Source organism: Ceratotherium simum, chromosome 36 (assembly GCF_057802395.1).
Source record: "Ceratotherium simum simum isolate JZ-2026a chromosome 36, ASM5780239v1, whole genome shotgun sequence".
In the NCBI taxonomy this organism is placed as follows: Eukaryota; Metazoa; Chordata; class Mammalia; order Perissodactyla; family Rhinocerotidae; genus Ceratotherium; species Ceratotherium simum.
This window is the reverse complement of record NC_141935.1, coordinates 19,218,710-19,239,824: the sequence shown is the minus strand read 5'-3', so window position 1 is coordinate 19,239,824 and position 21,115 is coordinate 19,218,710. Positions and strand designations below refer to the sequence as shown.

Here is a 21,115-nt window from a genome sequence, read left to right as displayed (position 1 = left end):
TGTAAAGGTATCTCCCTCTCTGTATTGGGAAAAGGGGGGGGGGGTGAGCTCATTTCTAGTAACTTATCAATGTGGAAGATGAGGCCTTGGGGCTGTATAATAAACCTTACTCTTGTTTACTGTGCTTTAGTGGTAATCTCCTGTAACTGACTCCCCCCACCCCCAAAATCCTCCTTTGTCATTGGCTGAAAATGATATTTAAGACTAGAATTTCTGCTATTGTGTTGAGAAACGCAGTGTCCCTGCTTTCTCCCATGTATACATGTTATTAAACTTGGTATTATTTTCTCCTGCTAACCTGTCTTGTTGATTATTTGGCCAGCCAGAAGAACCTTAAGGGAAAGGGCAGAGGGAGATTCTCCCTCTTCCCCCGACAGGTACAAACTTGCAACTAGCACATAGATAAGTAAGTCCTGGAGCTCTAATGCCCAGGATAGTGAACACAGACTACAATACTGTATTGTAATCATTGGACGTGCGGAGAGACTAGATCTTAATTATTCCCACCACAAAAAAATGAAATTCTGTGATGTGATAGAGGTGCTAGCTATCGCTACAATGGCAATCATATTACAATATATAAATGTATCAAATCAACATGTTGTTCACCTTAAATTTATAGAAGGTTGTATGTCAAATATATTTCAATTAAAAAAATTTATTTTTTGAACAAATGAACACAAATCAAGAGGCTCCTTGGGTGATTGACAGAAGTGCATATTTACCTTCCAGGTTCTCACATGCATGATTGCAATGAGGGGTGAGGGAGACCCCCTGGCACCCCTCCTGAGAGCCCCCAGGGCCCTCCTGTTGATCCTCAGGCTGCCTGTTCCCCTCTGAACACCGTGCACGGGGGAGGGGGGGGGTTGGCAGGACTTATGCATGGCCATGGCACAGATAAGGCAAGTCTGGGTGTCTGGAAACAAGGCCAGTGGCAAACCGGAACTGAATTCAAGGTGATGTTCAGTCTTTCCTCATCTGGGGTGGCTGGAAGAGACTAAAAGCCACAAACAAACCCCTTCCTGCCACCTCAAGCCACCCCCCTTGGATAAGTTGTTCATCTCCTTGATCCTTTCCCTCCTGCTGCTCCTGAGCTCCACGCCCACCCCAGCTCCCCTGCAGCTCCAACAGGGTTTGCTTTCAAGCAGAGGGTAAGATGGGGCTCTACTCTGACTGTGAACCTGGAAGCCGCTCAGAGCAGATAAGGGATGAGTTTAGGGGAACTCTTCCGCTCTCCCCCCACTGCTCATCTCAGCTCGGGGCAGCTGGGGAAGGAGGACGCTTAATATCCTACATGTTCGGTTCTTAACACACTCCATATTTCATCTCCCGAAGAAGCCTCTGAAGTAGACACTATTGACTCTACTTTTGAGAGGAAACCAAGCCAAACCCTGAAATTCAAAGGAGCTGAGGAACTCGTCCAAGGTCACACGGCTGGAGGATTTGAAGCCAGGCTGTCCTATGCCGGCTCTGTTCCTATTATGCAGAGTGGCTTCCTGCTGGCCCTGGGGCTTTGGCATGTGGCCCCTGGGCCCCTGGGGTGAACAATGGAAGGCTGGCTCCATGAGAATAGTTATCAGTCAATGGGAATAGTAACTGTGGCTGCAGAAATCACACCAAGGAAGTTTGGCAAAATAAAGTAAATTCAGTCACACTGACTTAGGGTCACAGGTCCCTTCCAGGGCCCAGCTCTGCATCCTCCCTTCTGTGCCCCGACCTTGGCAAACAGCATCTCAGAAATCGAGTATGATGGGTTGGTAAGCAGCTAGAGTCTTTTTTTGGAGTGTTTCTAACTCCTTGCATCACAATATTGGAACCAGGAATGCTCATTGGATGTGATTACATTTAAAGCTTCCCTCTTCCTCATGGTCACTGGTGGTAACAGACTTCTAAGAGGAAATAGAAATGAGAAGCAGTTGAAACTGGGAGAAAGCACACAGCCACGGGTCCTGGTTTCACAGCCTCCTGCCACAGCATTGGAGCGGAATTCCCCACCCTCCCTAAGCTTTGGTTTTCTAATCTATAAAACCGAGACAATAATAATAGTCTCTATCTCATTGACTTTGTTATTGAGAAGGAAGTGAAGTTGAGAATTAGATAAAATGCTGTGGTTAAGCCATCCAGCAGAGTGCCTGTACCCAGAGATGCTTACCACATCTTCATTCTCTTCTCTGGTCCTACACGCAGCAGAACCCTGATCAGGGGGAGCAGGCAGAATCAGGGGCTTGTGGGATCATAGGAATGGCTCGCCGATTTATTGAAATGAAAACACTGCAAGACAATTCAAGTCTGATTTTGCATGGAAAAATGATGGCGATAAAGAAAGTTCATAAATAACATATTTTTCTCCTCAACTCTAAAGAACTCAAAATACACAAACCATCATCAGCAACAGAAGGCGTCTCTGATTCCCAGCTCCATTACTGTGGGCATTGAAGGGCTCCTTCAGTGATTAAAGAAGATAAACCTGTAAAGTGTTTTTCGAATGGGTAGATCCTCGGCAAAAAATTAAAAATTAAAAATAGGTGTTATTTCACCACTTTCTACTTCTGCAGCAAATCTAAACATCTCTCATAGGAAGCAAAACAAAACAAATTATTTCTCTCCATTTTAAGTGAAGAAAGCAAGTCCGGGTGGATGTGATTTACTGTGAAATTAAACAGCAAGTTTAATTTCAGTTAAGAAAGGAGGTGTGCGCTCTTAGCTCTGTGTCTGTCGGCACCTTCGCCCTGATTTTTACGTCTGCTTTGAACCAGACACATTTGTTTAGAGCCTTGTCTACAGGTTATGCAAGAGGAATCACCTGAGAGACACCTTTAAAAAAAGCAAAGCCAGGCCTGGAGGTGTTGAATTCGGATCCTGATTTGTGTCTCTGGATGCAGCTGCAGGTGGAAGGCATGGAGCATCCCCGGGGTTGGAGATTTGACCTCGGGCGTCAGCAAGTGAGACTTTGTTCTCACCTTCCCTTTCCCTCCTAGCCTCTGCCCATCTGTGGCTTGTGCACCCACCGGGCTCTGGCACCGAGCCTTTCCAGAAAATCTGAAGAGACCTCCTTTCTCCCACGGCAACGATGTTCAGTAGAGCGGTTTGGCTCAAAAACAACCTTGTCTCTAAAAAAAATAAATAATCCCATGTATTATTAATTTTTCCCACATTTCCCCATGAATGGTCAAGGGAGTTTGGGATTTTTTACTCAGGAACCATGTGGGCTTTTGGCAAAATCACGGAGTCTCTTGAATGCAGCCTTTACAAGGATGTTGAGGGCATTATTTTTTCTTTATTTTATGTATAATTTGTATTATAAGTTTACAGGGAGAGCTATAAAGTTTTCAAAACATTTTGAGGATGATGGCATCAGAAAGTTAAATTCAGTTTACCTGTACTCCTGCAAAGTCAGGAGCTGGAAAAAGGTATCACGGGTGCAAACCCCATAACAGCAGCTGCCTAAATCTGAAACTGCAGTGATGGTTTGTTTCCCAACCCCACAACCATTCCTGCTGAGGGCACTACCATGCTCAAGACTATTGGCGGGGTGCAGAAGGAGATCTAAGATCTGAGTTCAAGTCCTGCTTCTGGGTGCTTCTTGGTCACGGATGCCAGTCAGGGCTTCTCCAGCAAAGTACAGGTGCTGGGAGAAAGGACAGCAGGGAAGATTCCAAGGTGGCCGAATACATCAAGGTCCCTGGCTTCAGCAGGTTGACACACGTGGCCCCCAACCCTGCCTGAGGGATAATCTGACGGCTGCCCAGAGCCACTCCTCTCCTCTCTACCTTCCCCACCACCAAGACCTTTCCCTCCGCTTCTGTGAGGACTCAGTGTAACATGCCCAGTATGGGTCTGGCAACTGGCAGGCCCCCCGCCTCTGCTCGGGCCAGACCTCAGGCTCCCACCTTAGAGCCTGCTGGCAGAGGCAACCTGCAGCAGGCCTCTGGGGGCCAGCATTTCCCAGCTCAGGCAGAGGAACAGCTGCTTCAGAATCTTCTAGGCTGCTTGTGGAACATGCAGCTTCCTGACACCACGCTAGACTCTAAATCCAAATGGGAGGTTCCGGAAATTTTCATTTTTAACAAACGCATGAGCGGAGTGTCCTGCACATGGAAGCCTGTTCTGCTGGGCTTCTCGAGAATGTCCCCCCTTTAACACCCAGGCAGAGTTCCCAGTCGAGTCAAGGCCCCTCTCCCTCCCTCGGGGGGCCCGCCCCCATGAGGGGGAGAAAAACTCTTCACACACAGAAACATTAAACAAATTGGGGGTTTTACTTACATAATAGGGCAAGAGAGGATACAAAAGCAGCTGTTTGGTCAAGCATGAACAGAGAAAGCTCTAAAATTCAATTTGTAGCAGGGTACGGACACTGATACTTAAAAAAAAAACCGCAAAGAAAGAAAAGGCAGAAAGGTAATCCCCCACATGGGTGCCCTATCTCGGGGGAAATGACTACTCAGGCTGAGGGACAGTTCGGAGAAGTTCACCTTCTGTACACGTGAATCTGGCTCCCGGGACAATCCCGGCGAGATTTCGACTTTTGAAATTTCCAGGTTAATTCTTAACCAGACTTCAAGAATTTCAGAGCCAAATGTGCTTGGCCTTATGGTGTCTCTGATTTAGGGGTGGGATGGGGAAGGCCCTCCTGGGACAGGCCTCAGCAACTCTTGCCCCTCCCCGGGTCACACCTCCATGTCCCCGAGGCCACTCGGTGGGCTTCTCTGTGGCTGGTCAGTATCCCTGGGCCACCAGGCCTGGCAGCCTTCAAACCCACCACAGGCTCCTTCCTCCCGTCTCCCTTTCCTGTGACCAGCAGGCCACACAGACCTGACCCCTTTCCGACTAACTGCACTTTGCTTCTTCTCCCACCTCTTCTTCCCCCTGACTCCCAGCGCGGCAGGCAAGCTATAATCATCTTACCCGTGCGAAAACGTACCATGATCAACGTTCATCATTGGAGCTAAAACAAGACCATGTGTTTTCTCTTCTCCTCACAAATATTACTGATGTGGGAACTGGGTCCAAGTTCACCTTCAACGTGAGCCTCCAGAACAGGAAGCAGACTCTAGTTTCACGGCTACCACTTTCTCCTTCACCCATTCCTTTCTCTGTCCATCTGTCAGTCCTCCCACCTTCTCCACTTCCCAGTGCCACCTGAGGCCTCAAGCCAAACCCCCTTGGCATGGCCTGGGAAACTTCTTGGGGCAACAGGTAGGCGTTGCCACCGATCCTGCAGACTGATCAGCAAGTTAACTATTCGGGACTTCTGGATATTCTGGAAACAAAGTCAGAACAGCGGCCCATTATGGGGGTCGGCAGAGGGGCATGGTAAGACGGACCTCCTCTTTCTTTACCTCCCTGTCCAGTGGTCCAACAGCGGTCCACGGCTCATCCTCGGGGAGTGTCAGGCCCAGGATCCATGCCCACCCTAACTCGGAATCCGGGTGAGATGACATCAAACTGGGCAGCACAGAAGAGGAAAGGATGCTACAGAGGCAGCCAATGTAAGCTCATGGGCCTCAGAGGGGTTTTAAGCACCAGCCACAGCGCCTCTGGCCACCAGCCTCCCCTGGGCCACCTAAGATCTCCCAGTGCCAATAACCCAGACCCGGCTCCTGTACTTCCACTTCTCTCATCCAACTTCCTTCTTCTACTTCCTTCATCCCTGTCTCCTACTTACTGGTTTCTTCTCTAAATCATACACTTTCATTTCCAAGCGTAGTGTCTCCCTCTCTCCCAAGACCCAGCACCCTTCGTCGGCCTGGCGTAGAAGACGAGTTGAGCAGCTGTCGGGAATGAGCTGATGGTACTAGGCAGCTGAGTCAGGAGGCCCAGGACCTCAGGCAGCCACAAACATGTGGCTGGACCAGACAGGGCTGTTCTTGGCTGGACTGGGCACCAGAGCCCTCAGGAGCACTCCCTCATACAAGCTGTGTCTGAACTCGCCGCTCCTCCTTCCCTCATTGCCAACTGCACGCTCGTGGCAGAGAAGGGCGAACACAACAAGCTTTTATCTGCTTTGAACAGTCATGACACATCGGCAACATGGTTTTCAAAGCATCATAGCCTTCAAAGAGATTTTTCTTCCTTCCTTCTTCTCAAGCCTGTAATTAAACTCCTGGTGACAAAGGGGTGGAGGAAGGAGATGGGGGGCAGAACTTCAGACACAAACAGCTCCTTCCCTGCCTTCAGAACCCAGGCAGCCAAGGGCGGTCAGCCTGCAACCTTTCCAGGAGAATATAACACATCATCTTACTCCAGGTCAAAACTCTTTCTTCTCCTTCCTAATCACCTCTCTGGCCACCCACCCAGAGTGCTCACATCTGTCAAGTGCTTGACTCCAAGCCAGCCCCCTGTCAGCTTCATGTGAAGGCTCCGGTGTTAGCAAACTAACTCTAACCCCAATCCTAACCTCGGCCTAATGCTCTGCGGGATTGTCCATTGGAGCCATCCGTGTCCGAGAGATGGGAAAAGATGGGCAGGGATGACTCATTCATAAGTCATCCAATTTGACAAAGACATTTTTTTCTTCCAAGTATTTGTGAGTTCAAGTCTGAAATGCTCCTGGATTCGCACTGCTCCCAGGGCAGAGGCTTCTATCCATTCTTGTGGGTCTGCCCCAGCAGCTCCCACTAGCGGACCAACGCCACCACGCTGGTGGCTACTCCAAATGGGGCGGAGTACGCCGCCGCGAACCCCTGCAGGCCAATGACGACGTAGCGACATCCTTTGGTGATGACCTTCCCGACATTCTAGTTTTCAGAACAGAAGAGAAAAGCAAGGGGTTAGTGCAGGCCACTTTGTCATCCCTCAGGCACCATGGTGACATACATAAAGAATCACTTTGCCTCCTTCTCCCAGGACCAATGAGCAAGTTACCACACTTCCACATCTCTGGCGCCCCACCCTCACCCCCAACATAAGAACATGTGGGGGCTCAGAACAGACTTCATCACCTTGCAAAGTGCTTTCATGCACTGCATATTTCCAGATAATTCAGAGATCTTGGAAAGAGCAGTGAGGCTGCTAGTTCTAAAACAAACCAGGTTTGTTTTCGTTTTTAAACCAAAGCCCATTCCTCTGTTCCAGCTAAGTTACTGGATCATCTGATGGCTGGGTTGAGTTCTCCTTCATTTGCCTTATCTGAGAGCCCACCCTGTCCTCTCTCTACCTCCAGGACATATTCCTGTCTGACCCCCACATTTGTCTTTAAAGTCTAATTCTTGTCTGACCCCCACATTTGTCTTTAAAGTCTCCTGCTGTTCTCTGATTGCTGCATCCACAGCAGTCCCGGGTTTCCAATACAACGATAAACTCCTGGAGGGTAGCGACTGGGCCATGCTTTCTTGCTACCCACTCCTCCTCCTCCCTTTCTATAAGGCCTGGTGCTGGACAGGGGAATATTTAGTAACCGCCTCATTGGGTCGTTAAGAGGATTAAATGGGTTTATGCAAGGAAAGCACTTAGAAAAGAGCCTGGCGTAACTGCAGGCAGTACAAGTGGTCCCAAACTTCAGCTACTTTTATTGTAAAATAACATTTGCCTCTTTTTATTACATAGTAATTGAAGTGGGTGGTGATACTATAGAAATCTAAGATATTGTGTTATCTGTTCAGGAACGTTTCTTAAGAGTGTACTTTCCTATGATTTCTGGCTTCAGCTTTCATTGTCCTCATGATAACAGAATGAGGGTGGGGACTTTCTTGTGCTCATCCCCCACTGTAGCCCCAGCACTGAGGAAGGGCCTGGGGGGTTCCTTTGGTGGCTCTCGGGCTAAAGGAGGAGCTCTGGGAGAGCCAGGAGCATCAATGGCTTCTCTAGACACTGATTCCTGGGACACTGTCCCATCAACTTCTCAATGAGACCTTAGAGTGCATGCATGTCCGTGTGTGTGGGGGACGATGTTGCTAAGAGAGTCACCTCTATAAATGCATAATAAGATTCAGTGGGAGAATTTTACTTACCTGTTTGAAATAGCAACAACAAAAAAATTGTTCTCTGGGATTAAGTATAACAGTCAAGAGCATCCTTTATAAGCAATGCCACCAGAATCCCAGATAACCTGCGTTACACTTGACATTTTGGGTGTTTGTACATTCATTTTCCTCAGCCTGCGGTTTTAAAAAACTGCTTGTCACTTCATCTTTGCAGCTTAGAAAAAAGCTACTAAAATAGCTCATTAGCTGGAACACTGTCAAAACACAGATTTGAGAAAGGCGATGCAAAGAAACGTAAAATATCTTTCAACGACCACCTCAGTGTCATTCCAGGGAGCAGATTTTGAAGTCTTTGATCTTAGTAGAGCTTTCGACCCACATAATGTCGCAGAGGGGTGGAGGGGCATGGGGGAGCGTGGTAGGTTGCATAACGGCCCCCCCAAAATGCCCATGTCCTAATCTTCAGAATCTGTGAATATGTGACCTTATATGGCAAAAGGGACTTTGCAGATGTGATTCAATTAAGGATCTGGAGATGGGGAGAGTATCATGGATTATCCAGGTGTGCCCAATCACCATAAGGATTCGTATATCTTTATAAGAATCCAAATAAGGACAAAGATCCTTATAAGAAGGATGCAGGAGGAGTCAGACAGAAGGTGACATAATAACAGAAGTGGAGGGACAGAGAGAAAGAGATAGGCAGATGCTGCTACTGGCTGTGAAGATGGAGGACTGGGACCTCTAGAAGCTGGCAAGAACAAAGAAATGGATTCTGGAGCGCCCGGAAGGAACCAGCCTGCTGACTTGAGCTCAGTGAGACTGATTTCGGACTTCTGACCTCCAGAGTTGTAGGAGAATAAATCTGTGTTGTCTGAAACCACTACACTTGCAGCGATCTGTTGCAGCAGTCACAGGGAAATAATACAGCGAGAGCGGCTTCCTGGGGGCTCCTCGGTAGTCAGTGAACCCCCAGTAATGGCAGCGACTCCCTGCCCCCTCCAGTTTCAAAAAGGAAACCAACTCCTAACAAAGCTTGCTTTCCCCTGATATAAAGGTCAAGTCTTCAGTGGTGAACTCGGTCAGGACCCAGGGGTAAAGCTGAGGTGGGTGGGCGGTTACGGAAGCTGATTTCTTTCTGAGTTAGAGCTCATTAAAAACTAATCAGAAAATAGTCATCTGGGGCCTCTCCTCCAGCCCTGGGATTAACAGCCAACAGTTACAGAACCCTGGTCACACGCCAGATGTTCTCTAAGACCTCGACACACATTAACTCCTAACCACACCCTTCTATTATCCCATGCTACAGATAAGGAAGTCGAGACAGAGAGAGGCGAGCATAGCCCGAGGGTTTATAACACACAACCAGTAGGGCTGGCTTGCACCTGGCAGTCTGATTCCAGTGCCCATGACCTTACCCCCTACTTAGAATGTGGGGAGATTTTTCTCACTCTTGAGCTAAAGGTTATTCCAACACCCTATAGTTTCCTTCTCCAACCCTCTCCCAGCTGCCCAATTAACAAAATTTAATTACTTTCCTCATCCACACCTCTCCTGTTGGCTCTCAGATGTGCCCAGGAAATGTGGCCTCTTATTTATTTATTTATTTTTTTGGTGAGGAAGATTGGCGGCGACCCATATACAAAGTAGAGAAAGACTGGCACAGATATGAGCTCAGGGCGAATCTTCCTCAGCAAAAAAAAAAAAAAAAAAATCAACCGGGAACATTGACCGGCAAGAGTCCCAGGCACACAGCCTACTGAGCCCAGACCCTCCTGGACAGGCTGATCAGCTCAGCACTGGGGTCGACCCCTGCTTGGGGCCACAGGGCAGCAGGGCAGTGCAAGCCTATCCTTCCAGATTTCACAAAGGCCAAGTATCTTTCTTTAAATAGAAGCAGGAAGGGACGTGGGCAAAGGATTTGAGCAGTTAACAAAAGAACAGGAACTGTAATCACCCTCTTGGAAGGAAAAACCATTCGTTAATAATGTGGAGCCTTTTACAGATCACTGCTTATTCTACTGGACCCAAGTAAGACAAAATTTCACCTGGTCACTAAAGCAGGAAAAATCACCTCCCCATATTTCTAGCCGAGCTGTGGCTGTTCTCACGGATTTGCAGCCAAGAGGGGTCGGCTATTTTCTTCCGCCACGTTGGCGCCTAACTGCTCACCTTCTCAGTCCCCTCTGAGAAAGCAGAAGCTGCAGCTCCACCACGGATGCCAGCCCTTCTCTATGTGGTGAATTTCTTTCTCTTTTTAAAAATTAAGGTGAAAATCACATAACATAAAAAATAACCATTTTAAAGTGCTCAGTTCAGTGCTATTGAGGACATTCACAATGTTGTGCAACCACCAATTCAATCTACTTCCAAAACATTTCCATCATCCCCAAAGGAAAAGCCATGCCCATTTAGCAGTTGCTCGCCATCTCTCCTCCCCCCGAGTCCTTGGCAACCACCAATCTGCATTCTTTCCCTCTGAATTTACCTACTCTGGATATTTTATATAAATGGAATCACACATACGACATGTGACCTAGTGTGTGTGGCTTCTTTCACTTAGCTTAATGTTTTAGAGGTTCACCCATGTTGTATCATGTACTTAGCTCCTTTTATGGCTGAATAATATTCCATGGTAGCCAGCCCTGGTGGTCTAGCAGTTAAGATTCGGTGCTCTCACCACTGTGGCCCGGGTTTGTTTCCCGGTCAGGGAACCACACCACCCATCTGTCGGGTGTCATACTGTGGTGGCTGTGTGTTGCTGGGATGCTGAAAGCTGTGCCACCAGGATTTCAAATACTGGCAGGGTCACCCATGGTGGACAGATTTCAGTGGAGCTTCCCGTCTAAGACAGACTAGGAAGAGGGACCTGGCCACCCACTTCCGAAAAAATTGGCCATGGAAACCTTGTGAATAGCAGCAGAGCATTGTCTGATATAGCGCCGGAAGGGGAGAGGATGGCACAAAAAGACCAGGGAGGGTTCTGCTCTGCTGGATAGGGCGTCACTAGGAGTGAGAATGGACTCAATGGCACCATCAACAAAAAATATTCCACTACATGTATGTACCACATTTTATCTATTTATCAGTTGATAGACATTTGAGGTTTTTCCACCTTTTAGCTATCGTGAATAATGCTGCTCTGAATATGTTTGTGTGTGTATATATATTTGTTTGAGTATCTATTTTCAATTCCTTTGGGTATGTACCATGAAAGATGACATGAGTGGAGCCATATTAGAATAGAGCTGGAGCAGCCATTTCAGAGGAATTGCCTTGCACGTCTTGTTTTCTTCATCTTCCAAACTGGACCAAACCACCTACATTCCAAGAAGGCAGTAAGGACAAGAATATCCTGTTTGTAAGGCCTGATGACACTGGACTTTGCTAATGACGAAATCGCCAACCAATCTATGAAGTTCAAACCTAGCCTTACCTTACCTAGCACCCATGAACTCTTCTTTAAAACAACTCACCTCATCTTCCTCTTTTCCCCACAAAAACCCTAAGCGCCTCTTCTGTAACCAGGACACTATTTGGGACTCTACTTGAATCTGTGCCCCCCAAATTGCAAGTCTTTGATCCCCAATAAACGCTTTGCCTCTTGAACAGGTTTCTGATTTTGTAGGTTGACAGTACCTAGGAGTGGAGTTGCTGGATCAGATGGTAATTCTGTTTACTTTTTTGAGGAACTGTCAAATCGTTTTCCACAGCAGCCGCACCATTTTACATTTCTTACCAGCAGTTCACAAGAATTCCAATTTCTCCACATCCTCACCAACACTTATTTTCTTTTTTTTCTTTCTTTTTGTGAATATAGCTATACTAGTGGGTGTGAAGTAGTACCTCATGTGAAACCTTAACTCATCCTCTGTGCCCAGTTTTCACGTCACCACTGATTTGAAACTTGCCTGACGTTACAGCCTCACCCCCAGGATTAACTGCCAGGCTCTGTACCATGCAGCTCCATGGCGGGGCCCCAGCTATGCCAGCATCTCCCTGGGAGGCTGTGGACTTCTCTAGGGCAAGACTGCGTCGTATCCATTTTTGTATCTCTAGGGTTTAGCACAACGCCTGGCACACAGTGAGCGCCCAAAAAAACATCTCCAAGTGCCAGCCACTGAGCTGAGATTTCCACATTATCAGTTCACCGGCTGAGAGGCAAATGTGGTTTCTTTGTGCTCAACTTGGACCAGGAAGAAGGATGATTAGTCCAAGTATGACTCTGTGCCTGGAAGTCCCAACTTTACAGCTTTTATTAATATATCTTACCACTGACTGCTTGTATACTGCTCCCTAAGCTGCTGACATGCCTTTAAACAGGATGATAAACCCAAGCTTCTAGGTATGGAGACGGGATGGTTTCAGGTATGATAAGAGGCCACTGGAAGACACAGATAACTCGACAATAAATGAGATAAGGCCCTTGGCCTTTGGCCAGGACACTGTGAGTTACGTGATTTTCTTCTGGGTGGACTTGTCCAGCCCCAGAGGCACCTGGGAACTGCCTTTGGGCTTTGATCTTTGAGGAGGAAACTGTCATTTTATCCCATATTCATATTCATATTCTCCCTCTCTGTCTCCTATAGACCCCGGAGTACACAGACAGCTGGCTGGGAAAAGACAAAAGTAGATTCAATAAGAGCATATTTATGTATTTGTTGAGCTCCCAGGCCCTGGAAATAACCTTGGGAATATTTGGGGGAATAATCTAAACAACTCTCAACCAGTGGGATATCCTGGAGAGGCGTATCAGAAAGCAGATAAACCGGGCTGCAACTCCCTGCTTTCCAACTGGGTCACCTTCTGCAAGTCACCCAACCACGCTCAGGCCTCAGTAGTCCCATCTGTAGAATAGGGACACTGATTTCTGTCTACTAACCATACAAGGGAGTGGGAAGACGTAACTAGCATAAGTGAACGCTGGGAATGTTATTAAATAAGCCACCGGCAGCGGGGTAGCGGGTGGAGCGGTTCCCAGTGAACTCTCTGATTTAATTTCTATCCTTAATTGCAACTCACTTGTCCCTCACTTCCCAGGTCACAGATTGAGCAGTTTTGGGCGCTCTTGTAGGGGAGGCTGGCGAGTGGGTGGGAGCGGGAGGCTGAGCACAGTCATGCGGTCGGGACCGACTCCAGCTCCCGGCCGATCCATCACTCCCCGACCCCGGGGGCAGGGGGAGGCGCGCCTACCTTGCCGTACTTCTTCAGCTTCTGCCGGTACCTCCTGTTGGGCTTCTCGCCGGGCGCCGGCTCCTCCAGCGGCTCGTAGCGCTCGGGGAGCACGGCCAGGTGCACCCGCCGCGCGCTCCGGGCCCCCGGGCGCCGCGCGCTCGCCCCGCTCTCCGCCGCCTCGTCCCCGCACTCCAGGTGCTCCAGGATGGCGGCCGCCTCCTCGTCCCCCTCCGCCCGCCCTCGCCCCCGGGGCCCGCGGCGCGGGAGGCTGCTCGCCGCCTTGCTTCGGAGCCTGGCTCCCACCGTCATGATGCCGCGGCCCCTCCGGCGAAGGTCGGTGCGCCAAGTCACCAACCTTTGCTCCCGCCGGCGCCTCCACCCCGGCCGCCCGCCCCAGCCCGGACGGGGCGGGGGACTTGAGGTCGCAGCGCCCCCTGGCCGTGGGGCCCGGGATTGCGGCCGCTGCACGCGGGCCTGCCCTCGGGGTGAGGAGCGCTCATCCCCACCTGTCCGCGTCGCACCTGTTGGCCAAAGGGGTGAGGGGTACACCGAAAGCTCAGTGCACAGTGGACATAGAAAGCACGTTCAACCGCACTTGCAACGAAATAAATGAACCCCAAATAATGAGACTTCATCTGCCCACGTTCAAACTGGCAGAGGTGATGATCACGATGATGATGGTCAAGATTATACTTAGTGCTGGTTAGGAAACGGTGGAGATGATCGTGTCATATAATTGTATCATAAAGTATTGTATTGTCAATACAATATTCACGGGGATGCAACGGGTGACAAGCTTTTGGGAAGAAAATCAGAGAATATATATCAAGTGTCCTGAAACACGACTACACTTTTCTATAGGGGCCTATTTTAACGAAATATTCAGAGAAGTGTGTCCATGCATCGATCGATCACAGTCTGACTCCAGGGAAAAAGTGGAGCAAACCAACAGGAATGCGCAACCTAAATTCTGGTGCCAGTATATGACATCATATGATGTCATTAAAATCGCAATTTTCAAGAATATCAGCCTGGTAGATATGCATTCTCAGTGCAGTGTGAATCTCAATCTGTTTAGGACGCCTTATTTTCTTACATGGGTAAATATCTTTTAATTCTTGGAAACTTAGAGGTAAGTACAAAATAATATGGGTTATTAATTTCATTAATATTTTATTATTAAAATGTGTGATAAGTTTAAGAATGATGTGAATGTGTTGCTATAAGCACATAAAATATTTGTAATTTATATTTAATATTTATAATTTTATAATATTTCAAAATATTTATATTTATAATTAGAATGTAAAAATTAGTTTTATGATTCCAACTTAAAATGTATAATCAAGCAATTGATTTAGACTTCTAAGTTCAAGCTGAAAGGAATACAAAAATAAGTTTAATTTACTATATTTATAAGAATGATATAGTCTTATACATAGATGAAGTACTTGAAAAGAATATCAAACATACTAAGTTTATAAAAGTCATTTAAAATGTTTAAGATAATTAAATTAAGTGAATGGTGAAAGGAGTAAAAGCCGCCTTATAGTGATTTTTAAATTTTATTAGGTTTGTAAATAAAATAAAACAATATGCAGGTTGAAGTTAAAAGGTTAAGGGAAGCTAGATTTGTGGATTTGTAACTTTACTAAAGTAGCTATTAATTTATAAACAAAAAGAGACCCTAACAAACCCTTTGCTGTGTATAAAACTGACTTGAGACCCCCAGACTGCATATCAAATGAAGACAAAGGTGAAATGCCTGTGGGATCTAAATGTGGTTGTGCCCATACAAAATACTATCCAAATACCACAACATCTCCTAGCCTCTGCACACTGGAAAGGGGGTGGAAAGGATGCTCATGCCAATCTGTAGAAACCTTTCCTTACTGGTCAGAATAAGGAACCTGCCCTCCAAAGGAGCAAAAACACTGGAGAGCTGAGATTCATAAAAATACCTCATCAGTTATTGAGTAAAAAAAAGCTTAGAGACCTCAGAGTCTTAAAAATAATTGCTTATTTGGAATAACTTGTGTAGAAACAGTTAGAGATATTTAATTGAAAACCGAGTTTCCATTTGTAGACTTATAAAGACTTTATGTTTTAATCTTTGGCTTTGTAATAAATGTGTGAATTTGGAAAGAAAGAAAAAAGAAAAGGGAGGGGATCTGTATGGACCTGAATTTTTCTGAATTAAAGTTGTTTAAAGCTATTAGTTTATTTTTATAGGCTAGGCTTAGACTCAAGAAGAAATATATCTCTGGAGCTGATAAGAACTGATCATAAACAATTAAACAAATATAACAGGTTTAATTTTCCAAAGACGGTCACTTAAAGTGACCAGGGAGCAGTTTTGCATCCCAGCTGAGTCTTGGTTTTTGAGCAGCCCAAAAAGGGAGGATGGTCAACCTGCACCTCTTCTTAGGTTAAACAATTTATTTTTTTAAAGATTATTTTTAATTTGGGGCCTTCTATATTAAATATCTTTTAGTTCAAAAGGTGATAAAAATAGATGGCGTCATAGAAAGGAGAAATGTAACATTTGCATTTAACTTCTTAAGTATTTTTTTAAGGTGGTAATCTCATTCGTGCAGATCCCATCGAATGCAAAATTGGGAATTTCAGGCATCGTACATTTTTATTTCACTTAACACGTTGGATTTCTACACCACAAATAAAGAGCAAAGATTTGAGGTAAATACAACGTAAACATGGGATTGCAGTTAAAGGATGTTACAACTAAAATTTGCTACAATCGTAAAACTGGGGTCTTCCATAAATTGTTTGGCCTGAAATATGAAGAATCTTTTACAATTCTGTTTTCTCTTTCCCAGCGAGAGCAAACTTCTTCCTGTCTCGTGGCTACTCTGCGGGGCTGCCCATTTCAAGAGTGACTGAGCCGGGGCTAGCTGGGCCAAAGCTCTAATTAGACTGAGCTCACCACTGGTTAGCCCAAGACTCAGACTGCTGGGCCACCACTGTCAAGGGGCTAAAGTCTTTGATCTTGTCAGTATTGGGGCTGGGAGGGGATTGGAGCACAACATCAGCTTTTGGGTTCACTTCTGGCTTCAACTCCAGCAGGGCCCTGGCATCAACCACTGTGTGAACACTCGAGAAAGCCCACGTGCTGCCTGCTTTCCACGGCTCCTCCTCTGCCCTTTCTCAGCACAGTTCTGGGGATGAGGGGGCAATCACAGGGCTGTGCGACTTGTTGATTTTTTATCTGGGGCTCTTCAGGATTCCAGCCCAGCCTGCCAGCCCCCACTGTAGCTAAAAGCTTGGCTCTTTCTCCTCAGCCCTGAGGAGCCAGCTGCCTTTCAGTGCCAAGGTAAGCCCACTCCTCTGCCCGCCCACCCAGCTCAGCGACTTGTCCAGCAGCCGTGGCTGGCTGCTCATCTGTGACAGGCTTGTCCCTTTGGACTCCTCTTCACTCAGGTTTCCCTGCATCTGCCACTCCTTGATACCACCGTAGAATATGATTTTTATTTGTGTGTGTACAGATTCAGATCTGTGTTACCACCAGATCAAGTCTTTTTAATCATTCTACATCAGAAGTCACCTGTGGATAAAGTTTTAAAGCATAACATCTAACATTTAAAATAATTCTTTAACAGTATAATGGAATTATATCTCATTGGGTTGTATTTATCCAAAAGCCACAGATTTGGTAAATGACTGAACTATTTGCACTTAATAATATTGATAATGGAAAAATACATGTGTAGAGAAATAAGGTCAGAATATGACCTTATGAGTTAAAAGAATATTTAGGAACAAAACCTGAAAAACTCGCATTGGTATGTATTCTCCCTTGCCAACAGTATGCCATTCTAGTATATATTCTAATATACATACATACATTTATATGCATGTATACATATACATATATCCTAATATATGTGTGTGTATATATATATATATATAATTTTTTTCCTGGAGGTAGATTAAGATGTCTTCATAACTGGTACCATATTTAGAAAACAGCAACATGGAGAACTGTTTTGGCTTATATATAGTAAAAACTAAATAAATAATTATTATAATTTAGACATGTGGCTTGATATGACAATACTTAGCATGCACCCTTGATATATTGATTAGAAGGGAATGCTATCTTATGACAGAGAAAAGAAAAACCTGAAGCTGGCAGGGGGGTGGTGGAGACAAAAGATAATCGAAAAGCTCTCATATTAGGAGAGGATTTAGTATAATGAAAATTTAATAGGAGACATGAAGCTGCAGATTCTAAATATATTAGCAGAAATTGAATAGTAGAAGTCAGAATGGGTTTGTCCAGGCTTGTTCAGGACACACTTATATAAATCTCACGCATGCCACTGGAATAAGTCATTGCAGGTCAGCCAGACAGTGACTAAGTGAAATTCCTGTTCAGTCATTTGAAGATTGAACTGTCAAGGTATTTCTATTTCTCTTCATGATGAAACTCATAAAACCGACGTACCCTTTTGCCAGGGGCTGAAGACAACCACAGAAGTAGAAAGTAAAAGCTAAAATCTTAAGAACTCAGAACTCTCAAATGCTGACCCCTTCAAACTGAAAACGAACTGAAACATTTGGACGGAACTTCCAAATTTCAGAGTTCTCTGGACTAACGTAATTTTACTCTGTTTCCTATAGTGCACTCTGAGGACAAAGGCGAGTACAAACGAAAATGTGAATTTCATTTAGCAGTTTTATCTTTAGTATTAATACTGATGTCACTGTTTTGAATCTATTTTATTGGCAAGTAAAATAAATAAGTAATCGTGTTAGCTTTGTTATAGATCAAGAGCTTCAGAGTGACAATTATATGAGTCATTTATTTTAAAAGAAAAGGAGGCATAATTATAGTTTGAATATAGGATTAAGAATTTAAATATTATGGTTGTGAAGAAATATTAGGACTAAATTGAAAATGGCTATGAATTTATTATATATGTCTGTGTATGTGTATATATTTTTTTATATATTTTTATTATATATATATTTATTATATATATATTTATTATATATATTTATTATATATATAATATATATAATATGTATATATAGTTCCCTCTCTCCCCCCTGAAATGGCCTACAAGTCAGATCATCCCAGTAGGACAAAGTCAGATAAACACCCATAGTGTTCACAGTTTGGTCTCTAATGTCAATTTCCACAGAAAGGAATTGGGGTTTAGAAAATTGGCTGATTGCATATCCGGGACACAAAAGGTGTAAGATGGGCCTGGGATATCTCGTCACCAGAAAGCAAAGACACTTTGAAAAATTTGTGCATTTCTGTCAAAAGGCTACGTGGGTCAGTTAAAGGATTCCTTTGGCTAAATAGTGACATTTTGATCACCAAAAAAGAACTAATGACTGCAAAAAATTGAAACAAATTGAGTCAATGAAAGCCATTGGTTCATCACAGTATTCTAAGAGAAAAAAGTATATGGTATGAAAAGAATATGGCTATAAAAGACTTATTTTTAGATGTTTTTTGGCCTTACTAGACTTGCACAATGTGAAAAGAGCACAGAATTCCATCAATTTCCAGAAAATTTATGAAAGCATTACATTTGGGTATGAGGAATCCAATGGAATGGAATTAGGTGCCTTTGTAGCCAGATGGATGTTTAAATCACCTGAGCAAATTAAAAAAGTGCAAAATCCAACTGAAGCAGTGAAGGACCTTAGCCTCAAACCCATGAGTAGGCAGAAGAAATAAGATACATTATTAGTTAAATCTAGGGAATGAGCCGTGAAACCAAGTACTTTTGGAGAGCAGTGAGCTGTCTGTTGTACAGACATAGGGTTCCAACTGTTGTGGGTGGTAGGACAGAAACACTGCATCCTGGACAGGGGCTCGCTCTGCCATCTAGTGGTTCACTCTGGTAATAACTGGAACTAACCATTTAAATGTGTCAAAAACTTGAAAAGAAATGGCAGGGCATTTCTGTGCTTTTGGCTGGGATTATATCCATTCAATATGGGAGCAAGGCTTCTCTTACAATGACCAGAATCTTTGATTGACAAATGCATTATTACTTAAATGCAGCTCGATAGGTCAAACTTTTCTAAAATTGGGTTCAAAGAGAAATGTAAAAGGGTTTGTTGTTGATGAAAATGTTAGAAAGCTCTAGCAGCACAGTAAGCTGGGGTTCCAGAAACCGGAGTGCGTAACCTCACCAGGCCAGACTTTGGACCAAGTGACTTACAACATCTTTGAATGCAGTTTCCTCATCAGAGATATGAGGATGTGAATGAAATGATTTCTCAGCCACATCTGTCTGTCCCTGACATTCTGAGAACAGGAAGTGTGCAAGAGTTTTCAAAATCTGAACCAATTTCTCAGTCTACATTCATTTCTTTTTTCTTTTAAACTGCAAAAAAAATAAATATGTATTAAATCTCTGGATTGGAGAAGACTTTTTATGGTTAAGAGTGGTGAAAGAAATTGTAAAGGAAAGACCAATAAATCAGAAGACAGCATGAAGAGAAATAAAAGACAAACAGCGAGCTGAGAAATATTGGCCACAAATAAGAAAAATAATAACGGCAAACTTTTATTGCGTTTAGATAGCTAACATTTATTGGGGTTGTGCAAAGTGCTAGGCGTATTCTAAGATCTCTACATGGTTCCATTTCAAGGATTCATTTCTCTCCGTAGTGAAGTAAAATCCCTCTAACAAACAGGATCATACTTTTAAAAGACACAGTTTAAAGAAAACATTACTGCTTAAGTTGTGGATCCCATTTTGTACTTAACATCTGAAGCAAAAACGCTTGGGTTAGTCCACCCTCTCTAGTCCCTTTACAAACAGCCAAGAAAAAAAATTACGTCTGCTGTATGCCTGTTTTGAGGCCATTTAATTTTAAAACAATAAGAATAGAAAGAATGCATTTTTCATTTGATGGGGAGAAGGGTTGCAAGAAAGCTGTAGGGAAAGTGAAAAAGAGAGACTGTCTTTTTTTTTTTTTTTGCTAAGGAAGATTCGCCCTGAGCTAACATCCATGCCCATCTTCCTCTATTTTGTACGTGGGATGCCACCACAGCATGGCTTGGTGAGCAGTGCATAGGTCTGAATCCAGGATTTGAACCTGTGAACTCCGGGCCACTGAAGCAGAGTGTGCAAATTTAACCACTGTGCCACCGGGCCAGCCCCAGGACTGTCTTTTTAAAGAGAGAATAGAGACCTTATTGATGCTAGTGAAACCAAAATGACTTCAGGGAAGAATCCCCAGCATCCTGTTTTCTAGTACTTGTCAGACATTCTTTCCCCAAATCCGTCACTCTAAAGGGAAGACAAAAGCAGACACTAAGATGCAAAGTTACCCAGAAGTATACACATTTGGAATCCCTTATCTTGAAATTGAAAGGAGAACATGGGAGAGGCACACTAAATGGAGCAGTAGGCACTGAAATACATATATGTATATATATATATACGATTTTATATCATATACACACATATATATGATTTTAGAAAACAATAGTAATTCTTAAGAATATATGTCTCCCTAGGGTGAGGGCATGCCTCCTACGAACTGGGGCTATTTCTGCCCTTTGCTGTTGTTGTTGCTGTTATTTTTCTTAACTGTGGTAAAATATATGTACATAATTAACCATCTTAATCATTTATAAGTGTACAGTTCAGTAGTGTTGACTATATTCACATTGTTGTACAACCCATCTCCAGAACTCTTTTCATCTTACAAAACTGAAACTCTACACCCATTAAACAACCACCTCTATTTCCCCTCCCCCAGCCTCTGGCAACCACCATTCTACTTTCTGTTTCTATGAAATGGGCTACTAGCTACATCACGTAAGTGGAATCATGCAGTTCTTTCTTTTCATGGCTGGCTTATTTCACTTCGCATAACATCCTTCGAGGTTCATCCATTGCTGTAGCATCTGTCAGAATTTCCTTCCTTTTTAAGGCTGCGTAATACTCCAGTGTATGCACATACCCAATTTTGTTTATCCATTGGTCTGTCAGTGAACACTTGGGTTGCCTCCACCTTTTGGC

At 44.6% G+C, this 21,115-nt stretch overlaps 1 protein-coding gene across 1 annotated transcript; it reads right to left on the bottom strand.

Annotated features, from left to right (window-relative positions):
• Window positions 1-4,233: 4,233 nt before the first annotated feature.
• On the bottom strand, window positions 4,234-13,467 carry C36H1orf115 (chromosome 36 C1orf115 homolog). The gene is made up of 2 exons (XM_004439671.3): window positions 13,116-13,467; window positions 4,234-6,737 (listed from the first exon to the last, which is right to left on the bottom strand). Exons 1-2 carry the CDS (start codon window positions 13,404-13,406, stop codon window positions 6,618-6,620), a joined length of 411 nt encoding a protein of 136 aa, XP_004439728.1. The 5' UTR covers window positions 13,407-13,467; the 3' UTR covers window positions 4,234-6,617.
• Window positions 13,468-21,115: the final 7,648 nt, after the last annotated feature.